This window comes from Amphiura filiformis, chromosome 17 (assembly GCF_039555335.1).
Source record: "Amphiura filiformis chromosome 17, Afil_fr2py, whole genome shotgun sequence".
Lineage (NCBI taxonomy): Eukaryota > Metazoa > Echinodermata > Ophiuroidea > Amphilepidida > Amphiuridae > Amphiura > Amphiura filiformis.
In genome coordinates, this window is record NC_092644.1 from 13,157,024 (window position 1) to 13,181,071 (window position 24,048).

Consider the following 24,048-nt stretch of genomic DNA (forward strand, 5'->3'; position numbering starts at 1 on the left):
GATGGCTTCTGATGTTGATCAGATGGTGCAGGATCATATAGAAGCGTATAAAGGGGTTGAATACGAGTATGAAGATCTCTGTATCATGTGGCACGGTACATGTTTAGCGAACTATGTACTAACTTTATACGAAGATGATCCGAAATATTTCGTCGAAAACAACACCACCTATCCTTATGTGTCCTTACCCGATGGCAATGTCGGCTTTCTTGGTGCTGAGTTAGGTGGTGTCGAGCTATGGAACGAAGATGAGTTTGAGCCGGAGTTTTCACCCGTCAAATCAGCTACGGCATTCCGACTTCTCTACTATCTCAAATCGGACGATGAATTTGCTGAGATCAATGCTGAGTTTGAGACTTTCGTCGTACACGGTGTGCAGGAGATGTCAGCAGGTTGGGAAGGTATATCTGCGATATCTTTTGCGTCCAGAACTGCCGATGACGAAGTGAAAGCGGCTACCATCGAATCATGTGTGCTCTTCCCAATTGCATCGACCCTGCTGCTAGTATTTACGGTAAGCATAAACCATTATTTTTTACCATCTTCTGCATCCCCTCCTCCTCCTCCCTCCTCTTCTTCCTCCCTCCTCCTCCTCCCTCCCTCCCTCTCCCTCCTCCTCCTCAGACATCCTCCTTCTCTTCAGTCATTCTCCTCCTCTTCAGTCATCATCCTCTTCATCCATCCTCCTCCTCAGTCATCTAAAACTAGTTTTGTGCATATGGACCAATACAATATACCAATACAAGTTTTAAAACATTTCAAAAGTTTCAAGTAGGAAAAAGTCCAACTTTTAAACACTTCAAAAACCAACAGTATGACATAAAGCACCAAATTAAAGGTAATTTTTTATGATATCGTCTAGGTTGGATCTTGTATGATGAAGGACCCTGTTCGTAGCAAGCCATGGTTGGCCATCGCAGCCATAGTATCAACCCTACTGGCAATGCTGTCCGCGCCAGGACTACTGTGTTTCTTTGGAGTGCCCTTTGTGGATATGGCGGCTGCAATGCCATTTATAATTATTGGTAAGTTGGATGACATAAAAAATCTAAAAGAGAATTCAACTCGAGGCATATTTTTGATTTTGAAATACATACTGTCTCAATAAACCCCTTATAGAGCAATGTCTCGTTCGCAGATTTATATTGAGGGAGTGGGTGAAAACTGAAAAGTGGACCTTCTTCCCACAATTTGGACCTTTTCGACTAAAAGAGCTAAAAAGCATGAAAAACCTGATTTTTTTTTATCGCTACGCTCCCAAATTGGGATGATGAAAATATCCCTTTGCTTACGATACAAAAGTTAGACGTTGTAGGCCTACTAAAAATTGTTTAAATTTTCTCTTAATTTTATTTGGTGTTTTGTTTATTGTAATAAAAAGTTATAACTACAAGTTGAACAAAAATATTGAACCATCACGGGTTAGTGGAAGGCGCTACCAACACTAGCTGCCATATAGACAATTATGTCTGCATGCATCCTATATTATACCCCCGAAATGGGGGGCACTCAACTTTAGAAGTGACGGGGATGTGCCTACCGGTGTCGCGAAGTAGGGGCCTATCGGTAACAAAGCGTTATTTAAAAAAAAAAAAGGGGGGTCATTGGGTACAAACAAAATAAAAAAGGGGTCATTGGGTATAATATTTTTGAAAAAAAGGGGTCATTGAGTATAAGATTTCAAAAAAGGGTCATCGAGTAGAAAATTTTGAAAAAATGGAGCAAAATTTTGAAAGTTTCGGCATAATTTTGAAAAAATGGAGCAAAATTTGAAAGTTTCGGCATTATTTTGTTGCATTTGGATGATGCTCTTCTAGAAAATCTAGAAAAAAGGGGGTCATTGGGTAGCCACAACCAAAAAAAGGGGGTCATTGGGTAGCCGCAACTAAAAAAAGGGGGGTCATCGGGTATGACTTTTAAAAAAAGGGGGTCATCGGGTATAGTCGACTTCAAAAGAGGGGGCCTATTGACAGGCACATACCGTCACTTCCAAAGTTGAGTGCCCCCCGGGATTATACCTCTGTCTGGCAGCTATTGGAGATATGGCCTTCTAGCGCTAATATCTCGACATTTTACTTGTGCCACTCCTTTTTACGTAACAAAAAGTCTCATTTTACTCATGGGCCTTTGTGACAAACATGACAATACTGACAAAAACTATAATAGTAGCCCAATCACGTTTTGATGAGTCACGTAACATTTGCAATAACCGCGATAAATAAATATGTATACGGATTATACGTATTCGCACCATGCATGCAAAATAATGTCATTATTTTGCTATTTGCATTTTAAAATACAGGTTTAACACAACAAAAACCTGTCCTTCGGGAAAGGAAGAAGAAAACATTAATGTATGAAATTACAAACATGGTATACATTTGGGTAACATATATTACATACCGGTACTGGCCGCTAGGCAACTATTGAAACAAACAGTTCCAAATTTATAATAAATTATGCTCTATTTGTACTGTGGTTTGCCTATGTGTCATTGAGCTTGCACAAATATTTGAATGTGTTCCATCGAACGAAGGACAGGTGAAACATTTCTTTTTGTTAATATGACCTCAATTTAAGGATCTGATTAAAGTTTTTCGCAATTTCTGCTTTAAACTTTTTCCCTGTTAAAAAAGTACATTCTGCAAACCTAACTTAAATTTTAATTATGCCATTTTTAAATTATTTAAAAATACATATTCAGCAATATAAAGCCTAAAATAAAAGATTTGAAGACAAAAAATGGAGCTCTCTGCTTTTTTCCTGAAAAACGATGGGAAAACATACCACGTGGGGCTGAAACCACATCACTTTTATAAAACGTACAACTCACAACAATAAACCAGCGAGTTTTCAAAGTATGATTATTTTGTAGACTGAATTTCTGCAAAATATCAAATACATTGATTTAGACAATGAAAATCGATCTTTTTGTCTGCTTTGACCAACAATACTTTAGTCAACCCGGCCTCATGGCCACCTAGATCAAGTATTTGAAATATGCCCTGGGACTGGGTATAGCATTGAAATGCATATAAAATGTATGAAAATTTAATAGTAACGAAATAAAGACTGCACAAACAGTAACGCAGCTGTTTAATATGAATACGCCTATATCGTGAGAACTAATAATTGTGTTCATAATATTTCAACATAGAAAAAAGGATGATTTATTCATTTTGATACCCCATTTGTCCAATTTCGTTCAATGTTAACTATATATAGAGCAGTGCTTTTAAAGAGAAATAGGCCTACTCGGAATTTAAAAGTTGCAGCGATTGATTTGTAGTCAGCGCGAAGATAATGGAGGGTTTTTCGTGCCACAAGATCTGACACCAGTCAAATCAGACTCTGGCCCTCGAAGCCTACGATGTCCGGGAATTGCCTATTCTACATGTAAAATCATGTCAGTGTTTCTGTAAAGAAAAGGCTGCTTAAAATCATTAAACTTATTTAATCTCTTCCATCTGTGGCACACTTGCAGTATTTAACATTACTAATTATGACCAATCAAAATTTTGCCAAAATTATGCAAATTTCCGCTCATTTTAATGCTTACTTTAGCTGTCTATGAGTTTTTCTGAGAATTGAAATTAAGGGCGCACAACCATATAATTCTATTTGGTGGTGTGAAATCACAAATTATGCTTGCCATGTTGCGTAATAACAAATTATTGATCGCTGTAAACGGCAACTTTTAAATTTGGGTATTTTTCTTCAAAGGCACTATGTGTTGCTAATATTAAACGATATTTGACATGGGGTATGAAAATGCGCATAAATAAATCATCCTTCTTTCTATGCAAAAATATTGTGGAAGTTCTGAAGCTATAGGCGAATCTAATCAATCTATAACATCTGTGTTGCTTTTGTGCAGGCTTTACATCAATTTTCATTGTTCTTGAGCAGCTTCTTTCAACCTCTTTTAAAACTCAAACACAGGAGAAAGCTTATTAGCACACAAAACAATACCCGACGTAAAATGTTTGCTCGTTATTATTGTGAAACAGCTAAAAGTTTGTTCACCCTTATTGAAGTAGGTCTAAAAGTTTGTTGAACTGGCTAGCGAAAGTTATGACAAACTTTTAAATAGGTGCAAAAGTTTCTTGACCGCTATGATTAAATACTTGCAATAATGATTAATACTTTACTGTACCATGTACGGCTAAAGTTTAGCAAGCGTTTCTAAAGTCAACAATTTTATTCAAATAAACTGTAGCTGTGTTAAAAGTGCATGCATGTCAAGAAGCACTGCAACTATAATTTTATTCATTTAAATGCATTACATGTTGTTTCTAAGTTCATCACGAACATGAGAAATTAAGTCTTAATTTTGTGAAAATGTTGTGATTTTTTTCACTTGGGAAATTCTTGGATATCAGCATTGAGTGGGTTTAACAATACAGTTTGTTATCAACTTATAACAGGAAAAGGCCCTTGGATGAGGCTCCTTAGCGTATTTCCTTTATAATCCTTTTATCTATTACTCGACTCGAGTAATATTAACTAATTCGAGTTCCGTTAGGGGTTTACCTCTGTTAAAATGTTAGGGTTAAGCAGTGGTTAAATATGACGTGTCAGCATAAATGCTTCTTAATTCCATATAAATGCACGGAGATTTTTGAGAGAAAAAAAAACCAATAACAGACATCACGACTGTCGACTATTTATGATGATAATTTTGGTTTTGGAAGTCTTGGGCGGTTTTTCCTAATATTATGCTGCTTTGCACAAATACGACACCTTGATATCGCCAAACCCTTGTTATTTCTGATATATAATTATTGGGCCATTATCATCCTCAGCGTCTACACAAGTAAAACATTGTTGGGTTAAAAATGCAGTATTTTAACTTAAGTCTGTCAGACATTTGTACATGTCAAATTGAATAGATTTACCTTGCATTTGTCTTTGATGTGAATTTCTATGGTTATAGTAAGTGTTTTACCTGAGACTATTATTCAGGTGTAATAGTCTCAGGTTTTGCATACAAACAAGGTACTTCGCATTTTACTTTTGGTACCTGAAAGAAAGAGACACGGAAAAAAACTTTTCCCTAATCGACCGACCCAACTTCTGAAAGTGACCTATGGACAAGCAAACTTTTTTTTTCTTCTTGGCCTTATGTGAATCTGTCGATCTTTAAAACGGCCCAGTGACTTAACACTTCTTGACTTCAGAAATTGAATTGTTGTCAGTGCGTTCATCAGGTCACCTTTTCGTATTTGATCTTTCACTTACCTTTCGAGCATATTATGGCGTCACTGGCTTGCCATGTACATCATTGATTTTGATTGGTCGAAAGTTTCGGTTTCAATAGATGGCATAGTTACAAAAGTGAGTACGCTCAATTTATAAATGGTGGCGCTAGACGTTCTGAATGGAATGGATGGACGCAGTTTACGAAATTAAATATAGCTATTGAAAATGTACAGACAAAGATATTAACGAATTAACAGGTTCACAAACAAGCAATAGCAATATTTTATTTCAATATCTGAGGAATATCTTCATAATTATTTTTGTCTCTTTTCAGGTCGCGGTCTAGATGACGCTTTCATCATGTTAGCAGCCTGGAGACAAACTGATGTCAACTTTTCCGTCGAACATCGCATGTCCCTATCGCTTGCCGATGCCGTCATGTCTATCACGGCTACAACCGTCACAGATACGCTCGCGTTCATGATCGGTGGCATTTCAGACTTCTTATCAGTGCGGACGTTCTGCTTCTACACTGGGCTGGCCGTTGTTTTTGACTATATTTACCAGATTACTTTTTTCGCGGCTTGTATGGTTTTCACCGGTCAACGAGAAGCGGAAGGACGGCATTGCTTTACAATGAAAAGAATACGGAACTCCGCCCCTGATGTTGAGAAACAGGAAAAAGTAAAGGTTGGTTTAAAAACGGAAAAGTTTGAGTACTCGGAGCAGTCGGAGGGAACCTCAAAGTCGGACGGTAAAATAGATCATGCTTTCATGACTTTCTTCCGCGATGTTTTTGGACCAATAATTATGAATCCGTGGATTAAAGTGGTAGTGATGTTATGTTACTTTGGCTATATCGGTGTTGCAATCTGGGGATGTCTTCAGGTTGAACAAGGCTTGACAGAGCAAAATTTGGTCCGTGAAGGGTCGGAGGCGACGAAGTTTTTAGACCTTAAGTATGAGTACTTTAAGACCTATGAACCTGCTGTCAGTCTTGTTATCGCGACTGAACAGAACTACTGGGAAGCGGATACTCAGGATGTTATCAATAGAACTTTGACTAAGTTACAAGAGGATGAACATTTTCACGATTCGAGTCTAACGATATCGTGGCTTCATGAGTATAAAAGGTTCTTGGAGCTTGTCGACATTTCTGATATAACGAAAGAGATGTTTTTGGACATACTGCGTGAACAATTTTTACAGATACCCGCTTTTGAGCCTTTTAAACTTGATATCGTTTTTGACGAGACAAATACGTCGATTATAAGTTCGCGATACTTCGTCATGGGTAAAAATTTGTTCTCTTCAGAAGATGAAAAAGCCATGATGTTAAAAGCCCGCCAAGTCGCCGACGATTGCGAATTTCCCGCCATTGCGTACTCTCCCGCCTTTGTTTACTTCGATCAATTCGTAGCTGTCATACCAACAACAGTACAAAACATGGTGCTAGCTATTGCGTCAATTATATTCGCCTCGTTCCTCCTAATACCGAGTGTAACTTGCTGTATTTGGGTGACAATCGCCGTCGTCTCTATTCTCATCGGAGTCGTCGGGTACATGACCTTTTGGGATGTCAATCTCCACAGTATGTCGCTATTAACTTTAATTCTCAGCGTCGGTTTTAGCGTCGATTATACTATCCATATAACGTCGGCATTTGTGTCGGCAAGAGGGACGAGAAGAGACCGTGTGATTCATGCCTTGTACTCTGTCGGTATGCCCATAGTTCAAGGGAGTCTTTCAACAATGTTTGCTATATTCTTGTTCGCATTTTCATCTCACTACGCCTTCAGAGTGTTTTTTAAATCCTTAACGTTAGTGATCTTGTTCGGAATAGCTCATGGGTTAGTCTTTCTCCCGGTCATTTTATCCGTATTAGGACCATCTCACGCGGATAATTCTCCAGTTGAGTATATGGGGCCGAAGACAAAAGTCAAACCATATGACGATGATGAACTTCAGATGAGCTGCCAAGTTGAGTTTTATTTAAAAATAGATATATTTTTATATGACTATATTATAGCTTCCTGTACAATGAGTACAGTTTTATATTTCGTTATTGTACTGTAAAATGTATTTCGCTGTGTAGACGTTTATCTTTGAGTGCGACATGTCGACACGGCAACACGTTTTGCGAGAACGCGGTTCCTCCCGAGCATTGCCCAAAATCAGCAGCAAAAATTTATACACTCTAGTTTATAATACTCTCAAAAGAAACCATACACTCTCAGAAAAAATGTTCTAAAAAAGGCCTTAAAGAACCCTTCTTTATCCTCTATGGAACCATTAAGAAAAGGTTCTTTAAACGGGAAGAACCCTTTTAGGGTCAAAACCATTTTTGACTAAACCCGTTGTGGTACGTTACAGAACCTTGAGGGTTCCATAGAACCCTTTTTCTGAGACCATAGTTTTGCATCTTTAAGGAGTCGCTTCGGTACTGCACTGTCAAGAGCTGTCAAGTGTTTGGGCTGAATCTGAATTTTAAAATGAATATGAGCATGCCATGACCGAGGAGTATCCAAAAGCAGTTGCCGACTTGTCGTGTTCACCTTTATGTACACTGCAAGATTCCTATTGCGGCCACCTGCACAGGTACACCATCGCCAAGGTACCCGACTAGTTCACGCAGAGTACCTGCACAGTAGGTCCTACAAATGCTGCTACTGCACAGGACTCACCAGCAGTGGTACTACACTGGTACTCCTTTGATATTGCATAGTACCGACCAAGTACCTTGGCGAAGGGGTACCTGTGCCGGCGCGCCGGAATAGGAATTCTTTGGTTCAATTCAAGTCAGTAGTGACGTTAATGCTTTTCGCCATTGGGCTGCAAGCGTGCTAACATACCGCCCTTGTACGCGTGTATAACTTAACGCGCGCGATTCCATAGTGCGACCAGCCAAATACGCACCTACGTCACTACAGAACTTGAGGCGAACCAATGTATAGTAGATTAAATATACGTGGCAATAATACTATAGTATTCTAGTTTAAGATTATGTCAATCAATGCAATTATAATATGTACTTGTTTAATATTGTTAATGTCTAATGAAATGTTGCCGGTTTCTCTTATAGGCATATAATCACCATGCAACGATATTAATAATATAGAGAATAAAGGTATTGTTTTAACCGCTGGAGTGCATCTATCGTCTCATATAACACGGGCGACGCCAAAAATGATGTCGCCCGGGTTATATGAGACGATAAGATGCACGACAGCGGCTAAAAACAATACCTTTATTCTCATTCTTTAATTCAAATGAAAATATCATAAGTATTACAAATTTTAATCAAATTAAATCCTACATTTTGCAAGGAATTATACCTAGGGCTTAAAATCGATCAGTCCCGTTGTTGCTATGCGCCTCCGATTGGTTCAAATAGCGAGTACGCGTAACGCGTCGATGCACACGCGCTGACCCGTGTGATATCGTGTCATATCACACGGGTAAGAACCAATAAGATTGCAGAAACATTCTCAAGTGTTTAAGAATATTGCTTAAACTCACTTTTCAGCCGAATTGAGTTTTTTTGTCTAAATCATGTCTCTATTTAGCGTATGTAGGGCCTACCAACTGTAATAATAGAGAGATTGTGAAATTTACGTGAAACGTGACACGGGAACGCGAACGGCAAGCTACATTAGTCGAAAATCGGTTATTATGCCCTCTAGAGGGTGAAATCTATTGTGAATTGGTCAATCGTGGAATTACCGTAAGGCGATTACGTTGTGGTTGGTAGCAAAAAATGACGTTCCAAAATGACAAAAAAACGCATTATAAAATGCAGAAAAATATTATGTTTATCATGTTATGAAACGAATCAAAGTATCCTAATAGAACAAGTAGAGTCCGACATGTAATAAAATCCATTTTGGGGGTTAAAATTTGATCTCGTATAGACAAGAAGAAGTGAACAAATTTCGATTTTTTTCGACGCGAATTCGAACGGGGCGTTGTAGGCAAGATTGTGTCGTGTTACGGCATAAATGCGGTATAATTGTCTGTTTGGGACAGGGAACAGAAGTTCGTGCAACGCTATTTTTCGCCTTGCTTTTTCATTGTGCATTAAACAGCTGTCAAAGTGTTTTGCTTATGGATACTATTCAGCAAACTCCAAAATGTTTTTAAAACATGATAATGCATACATGTTTTTGGTTTTAGTTAAAACGTTTTGATAACATATCGATGTATGTTTATATAAAAATCATGGAAACTCGTGTTATACTGAAAAAAATAATACAACAACATTTTAAGCCAAAATTCGAAATGCTACAGTAAAATATCATTTGGCAAACCTATTTAAGTGTCTATTGTGTTAGAACGTTTATCAGCAAGTTTAGAACAAAGGGTTTTTTGAATGTTATTAAAACTTTTAATGCCCTTGACCCTCACGTAACCTTTACCCCGACATTTAACGTTTTCTGTAATATATTTGTGTTTGCTGGGTAGTAATCGAACTAGGCATATTAGATTATCTATTTTCATTTTGCTTTAGAAAGTAAACAGGGTATTATTTATATGATAATGGAGTTTGTTTCTTGTTATTCGAATAATATACACCAAGACTTCCTAGGCATCCAACACCAAACTCTGTTTAGATTATTTAGACAAATAGCATACACGTGTGAACATAGGCCTATACTCATTTTCCAATAGCCCGCAAAACTCAAATATCGCTAATCTGGACTGAATGCTTAGAGCATTATAGATACAGCCAGTCGTATTTGCATATCAATACGGAGGAAAGTAGTTCGATGAAAGAAGATAATCTTCTCTGGTTCGATGCACCCAAGGTGAATCAATGGGTGCTTCCTATTACCTTTAGATTATTTGTCTCAGCATAGCGCCATCATGATTGCAATTGCGTTTACACGTAGTCTTGGTTCAGACTCTATGCGGCTATCACGAACATACTAGGAACGACGAGCGTTAGGACCGACACAAACTGGCTGTGTAGGAGGCTAGTTTGGATGTGAACGGGACTATGACGTTCTACCGCAAAATGCAGAAATCCGTAACCCGTATGGCGTTTGCAGTGAACGCCTCTCCGCAATCTCTCTACTGCCATTGACATTGACCAATCATAAAGGAGATTTTGTGGATATCATTAGGCAATTATCGTTGTAGGGTGACGATTATATGTTGTGATTTTTACTTACTGAGGAAAACCAGATAACTAAGCGCGTCATTATAGCCTGTGAATTGCGATTCGCCAATCGTGGATAGCCTTATAGCCCGTGAATTGCGAGTCGCCAATCGCGGATATCTTTATAGCCTGTGAATTACGATTCGCCAAGCGCCGCGCGACCATGGGAAATGCTTTGCTCTGAAATGATAACATCGCCCTCTATTATACAGCCGCACAGGGCGATTTACCGGGATTTCGACATGTAGGAAGAAATAATTATGTGAGCATGAAGAGGGCGTTGTACTCTTGTTTTTCTCCCCGATGTACAATGTAGTCTTTCAGCAGTCTGGTCCGTGTCGTTTTTCCGTGACCAGCTTGGTCACGGAAATCCGCGACTATAATATACCGCCCTCTGTTGTCCAAACTCGGCGATAAGCCGTGGGGTCGAGGCTGTATGTCACCATCTTTCCGTAGGTCAATCAGGGTCAAAGGGTAGGTCATACCTGTCGATAATCTTCGATCAAGTTCGGTCACGGAAAGCAGTAACCAGCTCGTTCAGCGGGAGATAAAACAGACACGCCTTCTAATCACACCAAGAGCTGTAGGCATTCCTGTATTGTTTGTGATATTTGTAAAATGTGTGAAATAAAATACGTTTTTAACATATATTATCTGTGAATCTGTCTGATTTTTTACTCTTTCTGATGTTTTAATAAATTTATAATTAAAAGACACAACAAAATATTGTTAATTCCACCGTAAATGATCGTTTAATGGTATTAATTTACTTGCCCCTCTCCCCCCGAGAAAAATATCCTTGCGAAACGCCACCACTTTTCTGATTTTCGCGACACTATATACACGTAGTAAACGCCCAAAACACGATACGATTCAATCGGATCATGATAACATGCATATTCATGATCGATAAATGATATATTATTCATAAGTAGTGTTTATTTCCGCATATTAAATAGAGAAGGGTGTGCAACACTCGCCGATTGACCAATCAGAGACCCGCATTATCACCTTTCAATTCTGACGACAATGTCACACCGATGACCTCTCAATAATTTGTGTGATTTGCGTGACCTGGAAATTCGAACGCACTTTCACCCGCGATTTTTACAATTTCTTGCCAGAAATGGGACTGGAGCAGGTGGGAGTTTCACTTTGTTTACAAGTGAAATGCGATGCAGATTGCGATCGTGAACAACCGGAGATTCGGATGATGTTTAATTTTCTTAATTTTGTGAGTAATACTGTATATTCCAAATGAATTCACTGGGGGACTGAGTGATACATGAAAATACAAATAACCAAATGAGTAAATTTCACCGAACTGAATAAAATCATGAAATTATTCAGGGACACTGACAAATTTCAGTATCCGATGTAAGCTTACTTACAAATAACATGATTATTATGGAAATGCCACCGGCCATGCGCGGCGAAATCGACGGCATTCACAATTCTACAGATCCTGTCATGCATGGGCCCAAGCCGCCTGGCACAGTGGCATACCATGCTGAATGCATAATGCATGGTAGGCCTACCCCATAGTACGTACAGCCACAGCACAGAATAGACTGTAGCTAGGTATCCCAGGCAAACCTTAGTTAACACATTTGCTAGTCAGCGAAATTCGCCGAGACGGGGACCCAAACACAATGCATATTTACATAGAAATTTGAATTTTTTTTCGAGAACAGGTCGGTGAAAGAAACCTACATAAATATGTTTTCTAATTTCTATACTTCACTTGACCCATGAATATATGATTTTTTATGGTGATAATCAAGTCGCACATGGAATTTTAGAGGGATTTTGATAGCAGTTCCATTAAAAAAAGCTAGTACAAGGAACTTATACGATGTCCTCATTCACAAACTGATACTATCTGTCCATCGTATAAGACTGTTACCGCACGGCAATGTGGTGAAGGAATATTACACAGTCAAGAATAGGCTGCATCATTTTTTTATTATGATCCCTCCCAGTCTCCCGAAACATCAAAACATCAAAAGCGTTGCACTTTTTACTTAAGACTGTCCTTTTTCACATAACGCAGACAAAGTAGGGCCAACTTGCCTAGAAATGGTCAAATTTTGGCAAGAAATATCTCTGTGTAATCCTATGTAAGTCCCATATCACATCGTTATCGGCGATCAAGGTTTTTTTTTCTGTAAGTTTGGTTGGTACCCACCAGCGTCATGCATGTGACGTGACACAGCTAAAATAATCGACCAGGAATCGGGGATCGTTAAAACGTCAACAAATTTCAAAACACAGAAAGCAGTAAACTTAATGGCGAGCGGTCCGAATTTTGAGACATACAACTGATACAAGTTTACGTGGTGAACTAAAAAAGCTGCTATCGCCATGAGACTAAGATCTAGAAACACCCCTAAATGCCGTTTTGGGGGATTTTGCTAGCAGAATCTTTTTGATGAAAGTCAATCTTTGACAAGATGTATTAACTTTGTTACGGAAAGTGCTATGACAAAAATGTTTTCAGTTTTAGCTTTCTTTACTCAAGCGCTTTAATTTGATATGTAAAATGATGCAGTTTGATGGCAAATTTGAATTCACCTAGCATACCTATAGTCTGTCATGCCCGACTGTACATCATGACAAGTATATGACTGCCGCAATGCAATGATGATGATTATTATGAAAGTATACATTTTCAGGAAGGAAATAATAAAAGTTGTGATTATGAATGACTACAATTTACAAGATCTAGGATTCAGGATTGGTGTTCTTTGAAAGATTGTAGAACAGCCAATAGGTTCAGTGGGTTAACCATCCTCCACAAGGCTAAGAGGGTCTCCTGCCCCTGCCGGTTGATAAACAAGGATTGCTATAATTATTCGTTCTGGCCAAGAACAGTTCAAGATTGGAACAAACTACCCTACCACATCACCACGATACAAGACTCCAAAGAATTCAATTAGAATCAAGCAACCAACTACACTACAGCCTGTATTAAAGCCATATTAATGTGAGATTTGCTCCACAGCAACGCCCTCAATTTTTTTTGAATTTCTACTTTTTGTATGCATATACCTTGGTAGAACGTCTTGTTTGTACATCCCATCAGCTGCGTGTAGCTCCATCAATAATGATATAAATAATACGATTGGCAAGATTATACATTATTGTAGGCGCTGTACGTCAACTTGACGCATAAACTGTGTGTATCGCTATTTGCCGTTTGAGGCGAGCGACCGCTCTCGCTCGCCACCGCTCGCCCAAACTCGATTTCTAGTGAGCGATTTTCCACTCGCCATAGACACTAAATATCTCTCGCTGCAAATCTCTCAAAATCAGCCATTGAATCAGCCATTTCAGCATTAAATCGAGTCTGCCCTCTCAAAGTGGAAAAAGTCACAAATTTTAGCCCGCTTCGCGCGAATTTCAACATAAATACATAAATACCGTATTAAGACCGAAGCTCTATTTTATTATTATACCCAAGTGGTATTTGTGAAAATTCGACCACTCGCCTAGCTTCGTGCTAGCGAGTGATTAACCACTCGCCTTTAAAATCTAAACGGCAAGGCCTGCTATTTGTCTTTAATATGTCTTGTTTGAATCCCATCAGCTGTGTGAAGCTCCCGATAGGTGCTTTCTCTGTTTTACCTCATTTGCGCTCTCTCCGTTTTACCTCATTTGTTTGGCTCCAAATTAAAAGGGGTCAATGTGATCAGTAGCTATTCAATGAAAACTGACATTTAGTATAGGAATCTATTTTGATTCCAATCACACATTGCTTTTTAAGGGGTACTACACCCCTGCCCAATTTTGTGCCTATTTTTGCATTTTTCTCAAAAATTAAAGCACATTGGGGACAAGTAAGATATGTATATTATAGGGGCAAGGACTACAACTACTGCAATGGAAATTTTATTTCAGCACAGACGACAGTTGTGGAGTTACAGTCAAAAATGAGGGAAAACCAATATTTGATCAATAAATCAATAACTACTTGCTTTGACTTGCTTAATTTTCAGTACAGTAGTTGTAGTCCTTTTCAATCACTCTTTTAGAAGCAACCTTCAATTTGGACAGTACTAAGGACATTTTATAATTGTTATTCACTCATTTTAACTATTAAAGTCATAATGTACGATCTTATATTTTATGAATTTGGTTAATTTTTTTCAAACCTGATTTTTTGGCATATTTGTAATGTTTACACATGTCACAACTGGAATGCACCTAAATGGAATCAGCCAAATTTGTTGTGTTTGTAGGTAAACAGAGCAAACTTCGACATAAAGTCATAATTCAAGAAATTATGACTTTATGTCCTCCCATAGAACTGCGTGTTAAACAGCCAAAATAGCAAGCAGTGTTTTTATGCCTCCACCGCGAGGCATACTGTTTTTGCAATGTCCGTCCATCCGTCCTTCCGTCCGGAGGCTATATGTCCAGAGGCTATATCTCGGGCATGGATGGGCGGATTGACTTCAGATTTTCAGGATAGGTGGGTCATGGTAAAAAACTCTGGCTACTTTTTTTTGGGTGAGGTTCAAGGTCATCTACTGAGGTAAAAGGTCATTTGAGGTCAAGGGGCCCATTTTCTTTATTTACCTCTTTTCTCGGAGACTAGGGGTCGCACGTTCCTAAAACTTGGTGGGTGGGTGCATATTGACCCCAGACAGAACAAGTTTGTATTGGTTAGTGGGTCAAGGTCTCCTGAGGTCATGTAGGGTCATTTGAGGTCAAATTAGCAAAAATACTCATATGGCCATGAAACTTGGTAGGTACAGTCAACATTTAGAGCCAAATTTTTGGAAGGTCATTTTGGGGTCATCTGGGGTCACCCAGGGGTCATCTGAGGTCAAATAAGTAAAAACTGTCGTACGGGCATGAAACTTGGTGGGTACAGTCAACATTTAGAGCCTAATTTTTTGATGGTCATTTTAGGGTCATCCAGGGGTCATCTGAGGTCAAATTAGTAAAATTGTCATATGGGCATGAAATTTGGTGGGTACAGTCAATATTCAGAGCCAAATTTTGAAAGGTCATTTCAGGGTCATTTGAGGTCATCCAGGGGTCATCTGAGGTTAAATTAGTAAAAACTGTCGTATGGGCATGAAACTTGGTGGGTACAGTCAACATTTAGAGCCAAATTTTTGGAAGGTCATTTTGGGGTCACAAGGGGTCATCTGAGGTCAAATTAGTAAAAACTATCCTATGGGCATGAAACTTGGTGGGTAGTCAACATTTAGAGCCAAATTTTTGGGCGGTAATTTTGGGGTCATCCGGGGTCACCCAGGATTCATTGGAAGGTTGTTTTGGGGTCATCCAGGTGTTGTCTCAAGGTCAAATTCAGTCTCCACTTTTAGGCTTGAAGCTTTGTATCAACTTGTAAGTGCCACATCACACCCTTTTGTGGAGGCATCACGGTCGACGCTGTGCATCGAAAACCACGACATCCGAGAACCGCGGTCCATCTAGTTTTCACTTTACCTCGTTATTTCAGCTCAAAATGGACAGAAACCATTCCCGATAATTATTACTAGTATTATTTCAGCATTTTGAGTATATAATGACAAATTTTAAATTTGAAGGAAATTGTAAAATGCAATATTTGATAAAAAAACACAAAGTATAAAAAACACAAAGTATTTAAAAAAAAAAAAAATGTTGGTATTTATACAGCGCCTTTCACATGTGAACATGTACCAAAGCGCTTTACATTTATTCCGCCGTCATTAGAATATGTCAGCTGCCATACAATGCCCAAGGCATGCTCATACCTTTGGGCGGCGCCAATGGACAGTATTCATAACAGCTCCCCATTTCACACCTGGGTGGAGAGGAGTAATCGAGATAAAGTGCCTTACTCAAGGGCACAACACGATGGCGTCGCCGGGGCTCGAACCCGCAACCTTACGATTATGAGTCCTAGCCCATTCCGCTCGGCCACCGTGCTCCCATTTACATTTAAATTCAGTCCAAAAACACACAATTTTTTTTCCTTAAGGTTGGTCTCATAACTGCTAAATTGTTGGTCTGAAGTATATAAAAGTATACATATTTAGAATGGCCAAGACTTGATAAGTTTATCCATGAGGTCAAATTTGGGCCAAAATGCCATTTTTGGCCCAAAATCCCAAAAATAACGGTTTTTGGTCCACTCCTTCTTTGTTCAACGTAACAAAAAAAATTCTTGGGCAACAATTAAAATTAATTTTTAAAAACTAGATAAAAATATCTAGGAGCCGCTTTTTTATTTTTTTTAAATTTTGACCAACTTCGAGAAATTTGCACCAAAAATGATCAAAAAATGCTGAATTTTCAAAAAAATCATAAAAAAGGGCAACCAAACAATTTACTTTGGCCTCACTAAATTTTGATACTCCTACTTCTATTTTTGTTTCATTTCATTAGAAAAAGTTATTGAAATCTTTAAAACTATAGACCCAATTTAATACAGCAAAAGTATACATATTTGGAAAGCTTATGTTCCAAGCAATGCAACTGTGCAAAATGGAAGTTGGTATTCAGGGTGTGTAAGAAAAAATATAGTGTGATATCATGAAAAAACCCTGGTTTTACTTGATAATTTATTGCATTTGCTATTTAGTACTTGTATGAATGAAACAACTCAAAAGAAATCTAATTTTGTTACAGACACTATGAGCTTTAATAAATTGTATAGTTAGTTAGCTATGCAATGAGTAACTAAAGTGGTGATACAGGGTGTAAAATAATAAGTAAGTTCATGCACTTACGGGCTTGAATAGCAACATTTGCACAGTATTTTTTGTGGGATAAAAATCTTGTGAATTGGACGATCTTTAGGAACCGTTCACAAACACTTGTAAGGGGGGTCTGATGCAAAAAAATTTCATCATGAAAATTTTTTGCCCCCCCTTTACAGACCTCAAAATTTCAGGGCCCCCCCCCCCCTTAATTTTGACATGAAAATTATGGGTCAACCCCATAGAAAAGCCAGGAAAATTTGTGGTAATTTTTTTCAGGGCCCCCTTAGGAGGGTTTAAGGGCCCCCCTTTTTGCATCAGGCCCCCCTTACAAGTGTTTGTTGTGAATGGTGCCTTAGCTTGTTTTCTTTGTTGAAAGGGACTCAGTGCAGAGTGTACTTCCATCATGTATTTAATATTCAATTTCCTGTAAATTTCATGAATACAGGTTTAACAGTATCATCAACGACAGGCATAATCATGGTCAACCAGAACCAGCGTGATGACAGTACATTGTATCTCAGTTGAGCTGTTGAGAATGAACATCTGCAGGGACTGCTTGCTATACTTTAAATCATGGATGATGACTTCTGTTCAAAACAGAAGCAGAGAAAGAATACATGCAACAGGTAATTTATTTATGTTTTTTTTGGGGGGGGGGTTGTGAAGACAAGCATGACAGTGGCATATTTTCTGCTCAAGTTTGTCTGTAGCACTGTATGATGTGTCATGGAGTTACTGGAGGGAGGCCTGGGAATCACTCATTTGAACATTTTGTGGGATAAAAATCTTGTGAATTGGACGATCTTTAGGGACCGTTCACAAACACTTGTAAGGTCTGATGCAAAAAAATTTCATCATGAAAATTTTTTGCCCCTTCCCCTTTACAGACCTCAAAAATTTCAGGGCCCCCCCCCCCTTAATTTTGACATGAAAATTATGGGTCAACCCCATAGAAAAGCCAGGAAAATTTGTGGTAATTTTTTTCAGGGCCCCCCTTAGGAGGGTCAAAATTTTTCAGGCCCCCCCCCTTTTTGCATCAGGCCCCCCTTACAAGTGTTTGTGAATGGTGCCTTAGCTTGTTTTCTTTGTTGAAAGGGACTCAGTGCAGAGTGTACTTCCATCATGTATTTAATATTCAATTTCCTGTAAATTTCATGAATACAGGTAACAGTATCATCAACGACAGGCATAATCATGGTCAACCAGAACCAGCGTGATGACAGTACATTGTATCTCAGTTGAGCTGTTGAGAATGAACATCTGCAGGGACTGCTTGCTATACTTTAAATCATGGATGATGACTTCTGTTCAAAACAGAAGCAGAGAAAGAATACATGCAACAGGTAATTTATTTATTTATGTTTTTTGGGGGGGGGTGTGAAGACAAGCATGACAGTGGCATATTTTCTGCTCAAGTTTGTCTGTAGCACTGTATGATGTGTCATGGAGTTACTGGAGGGAGGCCTGGGACACTCATTTGAACAGTAAACGGAATGAATGAATGAATCTTATCTCCTTAAAATAAACCAAATACAATGAAATTTAAGGCTGTGACCTATCGGGTAATGACGTATTCGGGTACCCGAGGTGAATTTCGACGTGTAACCTGGTACCCGTATCAAACATATTTTTTTAAGTTATTTATTTTTTCGGCTTTGTAGTGTCCCTGGACCTAGAGCTAATTAAATGCTAGGATCAGTCAATTTTCATGGCTGACTTATTAAAAAAAAATGTAGGCGTATGTCATTTGAATAAATTTGTACTCATATGTCATACTCTATTAATGATTTCAAAATTGATATAAATTCAATGAATGAATAAGTCAACAATGAATTATCCTAGCATTTAGCTCTAGGTCCAGGGCCACTACAAACCCGAAAAAATAAATAACTTAATTTTTTTTTAATTTGGGTAATCCGTAAATGGAATTTATATCCGGTAGGGAAAAATTGCATGCCATTTTGAAGCTTAACTGTTGAAATATGGTGCGAAAATGGAATAAATTTGAGTAGTGCAAAGAAATGTGCACTTTGGGGGCTAAAATGGTCAAATATGAGGTTAATTTGATCAGAAACCCACATACAGGCATCAACATTGGGGGGGGGGGTGATTGTATGGACCATTCCCCAGGCAAAATATTGGGGGGATTTATCCCCCTGGGATCTACGCCTAATCACCTATGATATATGTTTTTATTTAATGACTTTTTGTTTATTCTTATCCTTGCATTGCAAGCAAATTAAAAAATATACAACCGCTTTTTACGGCGACAGTAGTACTACTTCCAACTTCCAAGCTCTTTTGTGCTCGATCTGATGATGTATACTAGTAGTTATTAGTTTGACAGGATGTACCTTTCTTAGGTTATAGCAGAGAAAGTCAAAGGTCACATTTTTGGTCTAAGGGGTCAAAAATATCAGAGTGCTCTGATTTGGACAAAAGGTGTATCAAAATGTTTGTTTTCATACAATTCAAAATAGGATTTAACAATCTAGGATGTTTCACTTTCCATGTGTTGCAATAGGTGCAGGTCAATAGGCCTCAATGGTACTTGACCTATTTTGAGAAGCTTGATGTGAATCAAAAAATGCAGTACTTGGTCAACTTGTTTATGGTGTGTGCCAATGTTATACTGAAAATTTCAACACCTTTTGTAAATAGGTTATAATTCCCCTCTCTCTCTCTCTCTCTCACTGTTTTCAGAGTCATAGATCCACCATGGATATCCACCTGAGTTCTGATTGATCAGCTCAAGAGAAAATTTCCCTGCTTGTGGTATTAGAGAGTGCATGTGATACATTGTTGTTTGCTGCATTCTCTTCAACATCAGCCAGGATGACTTAAAATGCAGGACCTTACGATTATGTCGGCCATCAATGATGTGGAAGCTTCTGATGCTGATGAAGTAGACCTGATGCCAGACCTGGTCCAGTGCGCTGATGTGACTGACTCTCCATAGTAATAACCAATTGCACTACCCCGCCCCCAGGAACTGAGACATTGTTATCAGCCCTAAGCCCTCGAATTAAGGATCTTAAGGAACTTTTTTAGGGCAAGTTGGTAATTGCCTTAGTTTCACTGAAAAGGCAAGGCAGCACAGCACTTTGTAATATTTCAAGAGGGCATCATGGCAACTGTTGAAAATTTGAGAAGGGCACCAAGGCAATTTCTCAAAAGTGAAGAAAACACACACAAACATCAACTTCATTATAGGGCATGGCAAGTAAATTGCCTTGGGTAAAGGACATATTTTGAGGGTATTACGGCAGTAGGGATGGGCACCCACGGCAAAATGGGTGCTTTGGGTTAATTCGATGGCTGATTGTTATTACCAAGAACAGTGGAAACTTGTTGATATCAAATCTGTCAGCATAAAATTCTTGATAACACAATTTTTTCCAGCGTACATACCGTACATTTAGGGATTCAATCATGTTTCACCGTTGTTCATCACCGATGTGAAATGGATGGGATTCTGTTGCAATTACTCCAGATTCTAGAAAAATGCAACACTATTTTTTTTTAATTAAAGACAATATCTTTGCCAATTGTAACATAGCTAAATCCTAATCCAGAGGTGTAGCCAGGATTATTTATGGTCCCCAAAGTCAAACCCCAAATTTTTGTCCCATTTGTCAATTTTTGCTATAGTTTGGCTATTCCCCTGTCTTAATCCTTTAGTTAGTTCTATACTTCTAACAATAATGTCCTTTTTTTTTTTTACAATTTGAGGGAATTAGCCCAAAACATGCAATTGTCCATGTTTTCTGTCAATTTTAGTCACAAATTCCAAAGACATGGTAGAGTCTAAGTATTCAAAGTCTTTAATACAGACTAAGAGTGAGCTCATAATTAAAAAGTTAATGTTGATTATTTGAGTATAGATAGTTAAGAACAGAAAATCTGTTTACTAAAGAATAGAATGCATTATTAGTCTTTGTACTTGCAAGTCTTTGGCAGGACCCTCCATATATTGGGAATGTGCAAGCTCGGGGGTGAACTCTGACCCTCTGCTTTTGGACCTTACTCCTATCCCTGACTACACTGCAAAATATTTTTCACCCCCCGAGAATTAATTTTCACCCCATGTATTTGGATTTTCTGCAAGCTCGGGAGTGAAAAACACGGGAAAACAACCCCTGACTTTCGGGCCTTAATGCTACCCCTGGTCTTTTGGGCTTGATTGTCACAGCCAGTGCTTACTTCCATGATCAGATATTGATTAATCCAAATTTTTAGTGGTCAAACCTTTTTGAAACAGTATTGCTGATTGATTAAAATTGATTGATTTATTGGGAAAGTCTATCCTGATCAATAATTTTTCTACTACAAACTTTATATTTATTAAATAATATAAGAATTAATTTCCTGAACAATAACCTGGTTTTTGGTGTGAATTTATTTTGCCTCATCATACATGTACATAAGGGTATCAATAAAGCACCATTTCCTTTTGCCAGCCATCACTACGAGGCTGGTCGAGTGCAGATCCGTCGGAACACGCTTTTCAATATGGAATAAATGCTAACCTCATCGTGACATCATCCAAGCAGCAAAGTTCATCCCATTGGAAAAGCGTTATCCAACGGATCTACAGTCGACCATTCTGCTACCCATGGCCAGAAAATTGCTTATCTAAGTTTGTTGCACAACATATATTTATTACTGCAACCACTGGGTATAAGCCCACCCACCCTAGACGGCAGATTTCACTTCAAAATGGGGTGGGCTTATCGGGAAGGGCTAGTGCTTGAATTTAAAAATAAGAACAATCACCCCCCATTTGTATATGTCTAATGTGCCAGTAATTTCTATCATCTATGTCAATTTCTTAAAATAATAAGGGAATGTTAATTATCAACTGATACTTTTTTTATATTTGTTCTTAAATATGAGAGCAAAGCATTGATTTGATTTAAAAACTTGGCCAAAATTTAGTAATGGGCTTATACCTGAGTGCACCCTTGTTCCCAGAATGTTTTGAAAATAGGGGGTGGGCTTATAGCCGAAGGTGGGCTTATACCCAGGTGGTTATGGTATTTACCAAATTCCCCAAACTCCTGGTCTGTGACATAAACTTTGACATAATGTGGGAATTTTCACACAATGTATTAAAGCTCATGTAGTGTTGTGTACTTTGCCAATTTTGAAATACCTTGGGATACCGGCTTTTTTTAAATTTGTGATTTTTCTCGCAGTCCTATACATGAATGAACATAATTATTTGAGGATTTATTATTTACGTGGCATGTGTGTTAAGCGGGAAAAGCACAAATATTAATGTTCTGTGAAAATGCCCACTTTTACAGTATTCATGTGCCATGGGGAGGGCTAAATTGGGATGAGCAAGAAATAATTTCTGGCAGGAAAAAACTAAAGTATATGGGATGCTATACAACAGGCTGTATCAAAATGATTGATACACAAATAGTTGTGATATTTGCAACATAGAATTCTCTTGAAATGACAAAAGTTTATATATTGATCCACAATTGGGTTATTTTGTGTTGCAGTCTTGTACATACTTGTACTTGAAACTTGGGTAATAATCATTTTGATACAACCTTATAGTAGGCCAACATATGGCTATACATAGTGATCAAAAAAACTACCAAATACAAACAAAACTAGCAAAGTTTTAATTTAAAGCATGAGCAAATTTTGGGAGTTATTTTATTTATTACATGGAGACTTCTGGATACACAATTGTAATTTAGAAGTTAGTTAAATCCTGTTAAAACCGATATCAATGTATTGTTCTCATCAAAAGGTTTCAGAAAAAGAATAGTTTAATCTGCCTCCGACATACAGTTCCCGAGTTATAGGCAAAAGGTCAAATTTTGGGGTCCACAGGTGTCCACAATTGAAAAATGCTCCTTTTTCATCCAATACATTGTTTTGGATGTTTTGTTCCATATCAATAGGTCAATGGTCAAAATAGGTCATATAATATCAACATGCAGGGCTCAATTGATTTTGATCTTTTTTGCCCATGTTACTAAGATAACAAAGGGGTAACAAAGCACCCGAGATATGGTAAACTTCTTTTTCTAACTGTTTTTGCAAGCAGAGCACTCTGAGACCATTTTATTAAAATCAGAGAATTTTTAAATGTGTGTCCCCCCTGTGGAATCCAAATTTTGACATTTGACCTTTTCCACTATAACTGTACATCTGAGATAGGTCAACCTAAAATTATCCTTATGACAAGAGGAATACATTGACATGGTTTCTAAATTAAATTTGACCAACTCTGAAATTTCACCCCTGCATAAACAGCCTTTTGGATTCATGCAAATTAGGCACTGTTCCACGCCTCCTGTGAGATGTTGGCCCAATGGAGTAATATTCCAAGTCCAACATGCTCCAAGAGCATGTTTTGAATGCACACTGCTCCAGGAGCATATGCTCCTGGAGCAGTGTGTATTCAAAACATGCTGCTGGAGCATGTTGGACATGCTCCTTGAGCATTGTGCATTCAAAACATGTTCCTGGAGCATGTTGGACTTAGAGTATTACTCCAGATTATTCATGCTCAGAGCAGCTCTTCCTGGAGCATAATTTAGGACCAAAATCTCTTTTGAGATTTTGGCCCAAAATTATGCTCCAAGAGCAGTTGCTCCAGGAGCATGAATAATCTGAGTAATATTCTAAGTCAACATGCTCCAGGAGCATGTTTTGAATGCACACTGCTCCAGTAGCATATATATGTTGGACATGCTCCTTGAGCATTGTGCATTCAAAACATGCTCCTGGAGCATGTTGGACTTAGTTAATTACACCAGATTATTCATGCTCAGAGCAGCTCTTCCTGGAGCATAATTTAGGACCAAAATCTCTTTTGAGATTTTGGCTCAAAATTATGCTCCAGGAGCATGAATATCTGAGTATATTCTAAGTCAACATGCTCCAAGAGCATGTTTTGAATGCACACTGCTCCAGGAGCATATATATGTTGGACATGCTCCTTGAGCATTGTGCATT

At 38.3% G+C, this 24,048-nt stretch overlaps 1 protein-coding gene and 1 long non-coding RNA gene across 2 annotated transcripts; both read left to right on the forward strand.

Annotated features, from left to right (window-relative positions):
• Position 1: 1 nt before the first annotated feature.
• Positions 2-8,292, forward strand: LOC140136950 (patched domain-containing protein 3-like). The gene is made up of 3 exons (XM_072158604.1): positions 2-514; positions 863-1,025; positions 5,537-8,292. The coding sequence occupies exons 1-3, from the start codon at positions 2-4 to the stop codon at positions 7,276-7,278; spliced, it is 2,418 nt and encodes an 805-aa protein (XP_072014705.1). The 3' UTR covers positions 7,279-8,292.
• Positions 8,293-11,426: 3,134 nt separating this feature from the next.
• On the forward strand, positions 11,427-20,341 carry LOC140138191 (uncharacterized). The gene is made up of 3 exons (XR_011856965.1): positions 11,427-11,594; positions 18,229-18,407; positions 19,768-20,341. It is a non-coding gene; the product is annotated as an uncharacterized lncRNA (long non-coding RNA).
• The last annotated feature ends 3,707 nt before the right edge of the window (positions 20,342-24,048 follow it).

What these genes read in the sequence shown, in the direction of transcription:
- LOC140136950 (XM_072158604.1), top strand. Translation starts at nt 2, where the DNA reads ATGGCTTCTGATGTTGATCAGATGGTGCAGGATCATATAGAAGCGTAT. An exon ending in CCCTGCTGCTAGTATTTACG is followed by an intron (nt 515 to 862) that starts GTAAGCATAAAC and finishes GATATCGTCTAG; the next exon opens with GTTGGATCTTGTATGATGAA. An exon ending in AATGCCATTTATAATTATTG is followed by an intron (nt 1,026 to 5,536) that starts GTAAGTTGGATG and finishes GTCTCTTTTCAG; the next exon opens with GTCGCGGTCTAGATGACGCT.